Raw genomic sequence first — 11,201 nt, 5'->3', positions numbered from 1 at the left:
CGAGGTTAGTCCCTTCTCAGTTTCAGTAACCCGCTATATAAATGTAGCCGCGCCCCTGACTCTCACTTCCTGGTTACGAGAGCTGCGTCCATTGACTGCCTCGAGACCTCGCTGATGCGACATTGTGTTTAACAAGGTAAGCCCACTGGAATACTTTGTAGGAAGAAGTAGTATGGCATGACCCATAACCCTTATGATCACATACTCATGAGGCCCCCCTTTTTTACTTGTTTCCATAGATACGATCTGTTAAACACTGATCACGACGCCCGTAACGGGACAAAAGGTAAATCTTTAATGCGTAACTTTACACGCGCTATACCCACTGTGTACCATGTAGTTTACTCGACTAGGGTTTTTCTAAACCACGGTCTTTTTCACATTCAGAAATTTCATAAGGCGATACAGACCCAACCTGATGGCAACTCTATCGGTCCTCCGCTCCAAAGGTAATTTCAGCGATCATGTAGTCCTTTTAACAGTGTTTGTCTAAATGCCATGACCAAGCGTTCACAACGCTTAGGTAAACGGGTAATCTGTACCCCTCTGAGTTCCTCTTCATTTTTACCCTAGGAGGCTTGCCCACTGCCCCCCAGTCCTGATGAAGACCCGCTCTGTAAGGGCCAACTACCCTACAGCTTGCTAGGGTCGAAACGTAGACTGCTTTCTATAATCTTACTCCCATGGTTAATCGGGATTCGAACAGCCTGAAAGAGGAGATATTGGTTTTCAACAAATTGTCATTTAATTCCGTTTTTGGCTCCGACTTTGGGAGACCATCTCAGAATGTATTTAAACTACTGATCAATGATGTACAATTGACTATTGTTTATGCATTTCACTTCTGTTCACTCAATTCCCTCACAGCACTTTTCCTCCCCCCCTACCCCATGTGGGCACAATTGTTTTATGAAGCGTAAATAACTTTACAGAAAATAGCGTAACCATGAAGTGGTTGATATAGGTACTTTGTGAATTAAAACATCGTAACCTCATTTGTTTGTTCCTTTCTGATTTCTTTTCCATTCTATGCTCCTTACTATATATCAATCACTGTATAAGTCCGGGACCCCTTTGAATGCAAGGAACAGGGCAGCAGGTGTTTTCAAAACCATAATATATGTGCAACAGGGCATCCCCAGCCGCGGCACCAGTTGCACCACCCTAGAGGGGCTTATTTCTGTGCAGCCCTTCGCCAATCTGTAAGGATAGGAATGCACTGTATTTACAAGATACAGTGCATTCCTGTCTTCACAGCCAGTGCCACCGTATATTTTTCAGCCATGGTGCAAGGGTGTGTGCGTTGGTGGCAGGATTGTTTTTGTGCAGGAAAGGGCCCCTTCCTGCACATAAATAATCACAAGAGGAAAAAAAGTACGAGAAATGAAAACATTTTTCCTCGTTACCTCTGCTCTTGTGAGACACAAAGTTTTGGAGCTGCACCAGGATTACCTGATGTTGTAAATCTGGGGCAGTGTGAAATTCCATGGGTGATGAGCTACAGCAACCCACATGGGGGGTTATTTACAAGACGCTGGCTCCTCGTCACTTTTTTTAATGCACCAGCTGCACTTTCTTTGCTCCATATTTACAAAGTGATCCATCCAGGCAGATACATCACTTTTTGGTGCGCTGCGTTAGCTTGTTCCTGAGTCTGAATGGGCTGCATTAAACCCATGCAAGGTTGGTGTTAGCTTTTATTTTCTATCGTAAAACTGACACTGCTGTATTTACGAGTGTTAGAGAAAGTGACGCAATCGTCACGTACAGCCTGCAATGCGTCAAAATTCCTGCGACTCAAATACCCGGCGTAAGACTGATACATTGGCTCTGAACTAGTTTTCCGACCAGCCGAATTCACTTTAAACACTTTAGTTATTACATCACAACCCCTCAACTAGTAGTATGTCTACACAGGCATCAAAAATGTTGGTGGGCCCCAGGAGCCACCTGGGACAGAGGTAAGTACACACATAAAGTAGGTAACACAGGACCTGTCAGTTTACATCACTTTACTTACATATATCCACTCACATTACTGTTTCACTCAATACATCACACATACTTCGGTATCTTACACATACGTAGACTATGCCCACTGCAATGTGACACATAGCCATATTTCACACGTTTATGCTTTACATCCAGGACCTATGGTATGGTGTCCCAGGTGACTTTGCCACCATTACACTTTTTACAATATTTCTGATGCATTGGGCCATTTGCGTCAGTTAGAAACGACGTATGGCCTGTGTTTTTGATGCGTAGATGAAATTGAGCTTGCTGTAAGCCCAAATTCAGCCATACGTCACTTTTCTAGCTGCTGCATGACTTTCCGCTGCATCATCCCTCCCCACCAATGCGTCAGTTTCTTTAACTCCTGCCTTTTCCTTACGACATGGTGTGCCGTATCCTAAATATGGCACAACCATGGCATTACAAAATTACTTATCGCTGTATTTCTGACGAATCGCTGCCTTGCAGCATCAATGCGGCAGTCCTAGTAAATGAGGCCCATGGAACGCCTTTTTTACACAGAGTAAGGCAAAGCTCGACTTGCGCTGCCGCGCCTTACTCCATAGCTACAAGGCCATTAAAAGCCATGCAGGGTGGCTTTGAGTTTGCACAGTCTTGTAGAGATAGGCCTGCACTTTGTATCACCCAAGCTTCAGAAAAAGTGACACTCTGGTGGCCCAAAGGGCTTATAAATAGTCCGCCCTATCTCATAGATGCTTTGCACACAAAAAACAAAACAATTAATTTCTCTATTTTTGTTTTCACAGCTGCAGGCTTTCTATTTATAACGTTTCAGTCAGAACGCAGACCTATTGGCTTTGCAAATGCATTTATTTATTTATTTATTTATGCGATTTTATATAGCGCGAACTTTACCCGAAGGTGTCAGAGCGCTTTACATAGGACCCAGTTTCAAACATAAGGACTGACGGTACAAAAAGAATTAGCAAATTTTTGATTTACATAAGAACCAGTTGAAAACATACGGATTTAGGATTACATGCGTTATAAAAAAAGGTATGTCTTCAAAAATGGCAACTGTAGGGTTAACGAGCTTGTCCGAACATCCGGCTAGAAAATCCAATTGATTTCTAGATATGCATTTACAAGAAACCGACCATTTCTCTGAGGCGGCAGAGTAAACACAGAGTCAGATTGAAAGTGAAAGTGCAGGTCTATTCCGAGAATTTTCAAAAAGGCGGGGAGATCTCGCCGACTACTGAGTTGCTTTCTGCGTGCCACCCGTTTACACAAAACTGACAGCTTGAAAGCGCCGGGTTATTTCCAGAAAAGCGGGAGCCTCTTCTCTGTCAGCTCGACTCCAGCCCCTTGGTTCCATGGCCACACCGACGCTCTGTCTCGTGGATCAGGCTGAAATGAACTTTGTCCAGGGAAGGGACGACATTGCAGGTGCGGGCCGTTTCGAATCTGTTTTCACGAAATGCAAATCACTGTTGAAAGGTTTTGTTTTCGATGTATTTGTTTAGCGTGAGGTGAGAGCTGCACATTGCTTCTCAGCTTTAAATTGTTTACGTGTGAAATGTGCATGGTTTCACAGTTTCAGTGTGCTTATGACTGACGTTCCACTGCCAAATGAGAGAGAGCCATTAAAAGTGACACTGACGAGTAAAACGAAACAAGGAAGTGCGCGTGAACTCCTTAAATGCCCCCTTTGAACAATGAGAAACTCGAAGGCATTGAAAAGCAGAATAATCCCAGAAATGGAAGGTCACTAACCATCCGGACAAAGTTTCAGATTTTTCCAAGCTGTTCTTGTGAGTAAAAGATACGGCATGTGCTGTAAAATACCTCATACATTTGTCGAGTAATTAAACTGACAGCGATTTATGTAGCATTAGTACTTCACTGTCAAAATGAACCATTATTTGCAACCTTAGAGTACTGAAAGCCAATTAAAGTATAGCATATCTTTGCAGTTGCAGTACATTAACCACCAGAGACTTATGTTCGCACAATTATTCCATTGAACTCGCCTGGTACACACAGATGTTTGCAGCAGCTGTCTTAAACCCACAGGGAATGTCCATTCCCAGCACCGACTATTGGGAATAGTCCACGGCTGAGCCGACCCCCGAGCTGTCCTCATTCGGTGTGGTTCCTGGATACCACTCATGCTATGACGTAGAACGGCTGGGTCTTATACACAGCGGCATCCGGGTGCAAGATGATCCAGGCAGTGTGTGATGTTTCCAGTGTCGGGTGGTGGCATCCTGTCTGAGCAGGAAAGAGATTATTCATGACAACCCACCAAGCAGACCAATTACAGCATGAGATGCCACGAGGGTCCCATATAACTTAAGGGGCCTATGAGAGCAGAGCCATGTATACAATATAACAAGTCAGGCCCGGATATTGCCCAGCACCACAGTAACATCTTCTGGGCCTGCCTCACACGGTGACTACCTGAGGCACAATGGGGTATATTAACAAGGGGATAGCGCCACCAGAATGTCACTTTTAGTGACGTTCTGGTGGCACTATGCCCTTCTCTATATTTACAAGGCAGCGTAAGCCACTTTTTGTGGCTTAACGCCGCCTTGTAAATATCGCCGCTTTACATGCATCACTTTGCGTGAAAGGGACGTGCAGTGGGTGTTGCTATGGGAGTTCCACCACAACACCAATTGGGTTGAACTCCCACAGCAAAACCCACTGCACGCCCCTTTTAAAAAAAAATGATGCGTGTTAAGGGGTGATATTCATAAGGCGGCTTTAAGCCACACAAAGAATGCCAAAAACTAACGCCATGCAATAGCAGGCGTTAGGATGCAGCACACATAGAAGTAACAAATCACCATTATTGATTGCTTATGTGCAGGAAGGGACACTTTCCTGCATATAAAGATCCCAATAGTAACTTTATTACCATTCATGGCATTCCATTTGCTACAGAATGTACAAGTTTGGCACTTTCTTTCATCTCCACTTGTGCAGCACAATTAGTGAAATGCACAGCACGTTTTCACAAGAACCTAAGAGTCTTCATGCGCAGGACTGCATCCTGAACTCAATATTTGCCAAATGACTGATCACTTGGCTTTACTACTCCATGCAAAGTAGTCACCTGGGTACCTAGCATGTGACTTGCCTGTTCCCTATAGGTCCTGCCTGTTCTAGCCTAATCCACTGTCACTGCCTGAGTGTTCTTGCCTGGGTTTTCACGCTCACCGTTCTTCTCGCCAGCTGAAGCCCCGCCTACCCAAGGACCTACTCAATGCAGGCCAAGTGCGACTGCACTAGTAGGCACCTGGACACCTAGCCTGCCACTTAGAAACACCCAGCTTTGTCCATGAGATGCCTGGCTTCCGAGGTGAGAAGCTTTCAGCGTTTCCACCATTGGACTTCGAGGCCCTAGCACGGTCAACGGCACCATTAATTCTGGCTTGCCGGGAGTCACTTGCCCTCCCAAGGTGTTCAGAATGGCCTTTGCCATGGGATTTCAAGCCCATCACAGTACAGAACTGGTGATGCTTTCAGTACTAGATGAGCTCAAGCTGGCGCCTGACAGGAACAAGCCCTTCGTGATGATCCTATTGATTCTCACACCCACGTTTGACACAGTTACCATCAAGTGCATATGGACCAATAACGGGTGCAGGGGATTACAGAGTCTGCCCTTGTTCCTGAAGGACACGTCACAGAAGGTACAGCTGGGTGGCTATGTTTCTAGAGAAAGAGTACTCCTGTGCAGGGTTTCCCAAGGATCTGCTCTGCCCCCACTTTCATTTATTATCTATCTTCAGCCTCTGGTGGTGGCACTAGCACAGCTAGACTGCCAACTGTTTAATTATGCAGATGACACCCAGCTGATCCTACGTATTAATAACTCTAGCCAGGTGCAGTTGAACTCGCAGAATATCCTTAGTTTTACTTTGAACTGGATGACAGCTAATTTGCTCAAAGTGAACCCAGACAAGACAGAGGTCTTGGCAATCACCACCAATAGTAACCCTTGGATGGATGGTTTTTGGCCTCAGTAGTTAGGTGTTACCCCGAAATCTGTGCCTGTTGTGTAGAGCCTTGGAATTAAATTGGACAAGAATCTGGCAATGACTGGGCAGCAAGTGATGGGAAGCTGTGTGGGCCTACTTAGGCAGCTTTGGAAATTGGTGACTCTTCTATCCGTCTCAATGATGCGAACAGTAGTGGCAGCACTGATTGTGTCACAACTGGACTATGGCAATGCTCTGTACATTGAAGTTTCAGTCAAGCTGCTGGATAAGCTCCAAGTAGTCATGAATGACGCTGCAAGATTAATATATAATCTACCTAGATGGGCTCATGCCTCGCCATTGTTGCAACAGTTGCACTGGCTGCTAGTAAAGCAGAGTGCCAGGTTCAAGGGCACATAAGACCCTGCATGGGATGTTACCAGTGTATATTAAGGACCATCTAAGGCGATATTTATCAGGATGCTATCCTCGCTCCTCTGAGGCAACTTTGCTGACCCGTCCACGTTTTAGGAAATTGACCGTGGCGGTCGGGCTTTCTCAGTCTTGATACCTCAGTTGTGGATTGGACTCCCAGAAAGTCTGCGAAGAGAAAACCCCCTACTTCTATTTTGTACGAGATTGAAAACCTTTTTGTATGAACAGGCCTTTGGTAGAGCCTGATCGAATGTTTCTGTCAAGTATTAGTTGGTGCAAGGTGGTTAATCCTTAGACAAGCGCTAAGAGATCAATGGTAATAATGCGCTATATAAGTGTTACTAACATACCATAACTTGCCTGTTGCCTCCAGTTCCTTCTTGTTCCAGTCTGATGCAGTGAAAGTGCAAATGCAAATTTGAAGACATTTCTCCAGAAATCACTTACAATCTTCTGATTTTTTTTAAATCGGGCTCTTCAACAGACATCTGCCCGTCCAGAGTACTGTCAAACCTTGCTCATAAAATGACTTCCCAAATTTGTTCCTTAATTAATCTATCAATAACTACTGCAAAAGTTTCCTTAGACTCTAAGTCAGCACTTATTAGGCCTATCCAAAAAAAAGCCAATCTAGCCTCAACTGACCTCACCAACTACCTGCTAATCTTGCTCCTCCCTTTGCTGGTGAAGCTGCAGGAAAAACACATTAATAAGCAACTGATAAAATACCTTGAATCAAACACCTTTTTAGACTCTTCCCAGTCGGGTCTTAGACCGCGTCACAGCACAGAGACAGCCCTGGTAGCGGTCACTGACCATATCAAATGCTTCCTTGATGCAAGTGTTCCTACCTTTGCTTGTTTTGTTAGACCTGTCAGCAGCATTTGATACAGTGTCTCATTAGAGACTTCTTGACCATCTACAGGAGATCGGGATCCATGGCTCAACTCTTAAATGGTGAGCTGACTTCCTATCTAACAGAACGCAAACTGTCATCTTGGGCCCCTATAAGTCTAGAACCCGGCCATTTGACTGTGGTGTCCCTCAAGGCTCCTGTCTCAGCCCTACGCTTTTTAACATTTATGTGGCCCCTCTTGCTAAAATTACCAAAGATTTTGGCCTTGAGATTGTCTCATATGCTGGTGATATGCAATTGCTTTATTCTTCTGAAAATAATCTGTCCAAATCAGAAGGATTATTTTCCGCCGTGATGAACGCTTTTGCCACCTGGATGTCGGAAAACAGACTTTAACTCAATCCCGCTAAAACTGAAATTATCTTATGCAATCAGGCCCAACTTCTTTGGTCACTGGACTGGTGGCCATCAGACCTGGGCTTAGCCCCGGTTCCTAAATTAATAGTAAAGAAACCATGGAGTCCATCTAGACCAACTCCTCTCCATGACAGAACAAACCTCAGCTATTACATGTTCTTGCTTTTATATGCTGGGGTTTCTGAGAAGGGTATTTCCCTTATTGCCCTTTTTCTCAAGAAAAACACTTTTCCAGGCGCTCTTCATCAGCTGTCTGGCGTATGGTAACTCACTCTTGGCCTCCATTAATGAGAAGCTGCTCTCCAAACTTCAGGTAGTTCAGGACAGCGCCGCACGCTCGTCTGTGACCCCCAAACCACCACCGGCACAGCAACTGCCCCTCTTCTTGAGTCCCTACATTGGGTACCGGTGAGAAACATAATTATTTTCAAGATTAGCTGCTTAACCCATAACTCCCTCCATGGACATGTTTGTCCAGGGACATATTTGTCCTCCAAACTTTTGATTTTCAACACCCCTCCCCAGCTTCTAAGATCTTTTGACAAGGCCTGGCATGGAGTCCCTCGGTTCAGAAAGGCCAGGGCAGGCTGCAGATCGTTCTCCTTCCTTGCCTCTCACCTTTGGACCAAACTGCCATTGCAACTACGCACCCGTGAAAATCATTCCCATTTCAGGAAAGCGCTAAATACCTACTTAGTTTAAGATTTCCTTCTTTGCCCGCTGTCCGTCATCCTTCATTCTATTCTGTTTTACTGATATTTTAAAAACCTATTGAGTGTGATAATATGTGTTTTTAAAAACGATTTCTGAGCTCTTACTTGCATTTTGCTCGCTACTCCCTGGTCCACCACAGCTTCTGTGCTGATTGTTGTGGAGGGAGGTTGAAGCGACACCACTTCCTGGTTCCTGGTTGTTCCATCCTGGCCAAGCCATCTTGGGGAGGTTGACGGGCTAGTCTCCCCCTCGCCCTGACTATTTTAGGGCGGGAGTCATTCGCGCACGATCATTGACCAACGAAGATCGTAGCGCTAGCGCTTGACTGTGACTAGGATTACTGTAAGCATTCTATTCTGTTTTACTGATATTTTAAAAACCTATTGAGTGTGATAATATGTGTTTTTAAAAACGATTTCTGAGCTCTTACTTGCATTTTGCTCGCTACTCCCTGGTCCACCACAGCTTCTGTGCTGATTGGTGTGGAGGGAGGTTGAAGCGACACCACTTCCTGGTTCCTGGTTGTTCCATCCTGGCCAGCCATCTTGGGGAGGTTGACGGGCTAGTCTCCCCCTCGCCCTGACTATTTTAGGGCGGGAGTCATTCGCGCACGATCATTGACCAACGAAGATCGTAGCGCTAGCGCTTGACTGTGACTAGGATTACTGCAAGCATTCTATTCTGTTTAACTGATATTTTAAAAACCTATTGAGTGTGATAATATGTGTTTTTAAAAACGATTTCTGAGTTCTTACTTGCATTTTGCTCGCTACTCCCTGGTCCACCACAGCTTCTGTGCTGATTGTTGTGGAGGGAGGTTGAAGCGACACCACTTCCTGGTTCCTGGTTGTTCCATCCTGGCCAGCCATCTTGGGGAGGTTGACGGGCTAGTCTCCCCCTCGCCCTGACTATTTTAGGGCGGGAGCCATTCGCGCACGATCATTGACCAACGAAGATCGTAGTGCTAGCGCTTGACTGTGACTAGGATTACTGCAAGCATTCTATTCTGTTTTACTGATATTTTAAAAACCTATTGAGTGTGATAATATGTGTTTTTAAAATCGATTTCTGAGCTCTTACTTGCATTTTGCTCGCTACTCCCTGGTCCACCACAGCTTCTGTGCTGATTGTTGTGGAGGGAGGTTGAAGCGACACCACTTCCTGGTTCCTGGTTGTTCCATCCTGGCCAGCCATCTTGGGGAGGTTGACGGGCTAGTCTCCCCCTCGCCCTGACTATTTTAGGGCGGGAGTCATTCGCGCACGATCATTGACCAACGAAGATCGTAGCGCTAGCACTTGACTGTGACTAGGATTACTGCAAGCATTCTATTCTGTTTTACTGATATTTTAAAAACCTATTGAGTGTGATAATATGTGTTTTTAAAAACGATTTCTGAGCTCTTACTTGCATTTTGCTCGCTACTCCCTGGTCCACCACAGCTTCTGTGCTGATTGTTGTGGAGGGAGGTTGAAGCGACACCACTTCCTGGTTCCTGGTTGTTCCATCCTGGCCAGCCATCTTGGGGAGGTTGACGGGCTAGTCTCCACCCTCACCTAATCTTTAAGTCCTCTCACTACCTAGTGCAGCGGTGACGCGCAGCGGTAGCGCCGTATACGCGCCGAAGAGGCGCCAAAGAGTAGCCAGTCTGCGCCAGTCAGCGGCACGGAAGCGGACGGGGCCGGACGGCTATTTACTTTTTCCTTTTCCTGAGCTAGTGGCAATATGTGCCTTAGTGTGCTCACGTATTCCAGCCCCGAGCTTCGTACTCTCCGTCCTCCGTGTGGCCGCTGCCATCATGTATTCCCAGGAGGGCGGGCTCTGAAGAAAGGGTGTAGCGCATGTGGTTGGCGCCTTCCTGATCGGAAATCACTTACACAGGTTAGCCCACCCATCCACCATCAATGTTTACTACTGAATACCAGATCCTTACCTGGCCACGCTCTAGACATTTGGAATATGTTACAGGATTCGAAGGTATCCTGTTTGTTCCTAACGGAAACTTGGCTGTCTGACTCTTCTTCCCCCGATTTGGCAAACGCCGTACCCTCCGCCTACAATATTTATAGGAAAGACAGGCCATCTGGTAGAGGTGGTGGAGTGGCTATCATTGTAAATAAGAACATAGCATGTTGCACGTTCCCTGTAGATAATATACAGGGCAGTGAAGCCCTTGGCTTCACTCTCCAGCTCTCATCCTCCCAGGCTTGCACTGGTATTCTTGTTTACAGACCACCAGGCTCGGTGGGGCCGTTTTTAGAAGAACTGCAGGCAGCCCTATCAACCCCATGCCTTAGGTCTAATCATTGCCTTCTATTGGGTGACTTAAATATTCATATGGACAATAGTTCAGATCCGGACACTCAAAAACTGTTGGATATTACTTCCGTGCTATGCCTATTTCCTTATGTGGCAGGACCGTCTCATAACAAAGGCCACACGTTGGACCAGATCTTTTCTACTCTTCCTATCTGTGTTGACCCTCCCATGCCAGTTTTGTGGTCAGATCATTTTCTCATCACTTTTTCCATCCCTGTCATGGCTTCATCACGGTCCAAACCTGTTGGGTCGTTAAAGCATCTCTCTAAATCTTTCCATCTTCTTACTAGGGAGATGCTATCAAGTGCTTTAACAAACTTCCCTTGTCCCACCTCTGACAATGTAGAGGATTACATTGCTCTCTTTCACAACTGGCTCACAGATCGTCTAGAGAGCTTGGCTCCAGCCAAGAAACAAAATTCTGCCGATAAGAGGACATCTGCCCCTTGGTTTACCCCTCATTTAAAAAAAGCACGACAAGATCTTAAGAAAG

The 11,201-nt window shown here is 45.7% G+C and overlaps 1 protein-coding gene across 1 annotated transcript in view; it reads left to right on the top strand.

Annotated features, from left to right (window-relative positions):
• Positions 1-3,167: 3,167 nt before the first annotated feature.
• LOC147683315 (uncharacterized) overlaps positions 3,168-11,201 on the top strand; it is a 112,669-nt gene continuing 104,635 nt past the window's right edge. The window contains exon 1 of the mRNA XM_086943763.1: positions 3,168-3,426. Within this exon, the coding sequence (XP_086799889.1) occupies positions 3,354-3,426 (73 nt within the window). The 5' untranslated portion in view covers positions 3,168-3,353. The remainder of the gene's footprint in view (positions 3,427-11,201) is intronic.

Source organism: Lissotriton vulgaris, chromosome 11, assembly GCF_964263255.1.
Source record: "Lissotriton vulgaris chromosome 11, aLisVul1.2, whole genome shotgun sequence".
Taxonomy (NCBI): domain Eukaryota; kingdom Metazoa; phylum Chordata; class Amphibia; order Caudata; family Salamandridae; genus Lissotriton; species Lissotriton vulgaris.
This window is presented reverse-complemented; position numbering and strand designations above follow the sequence as displayed.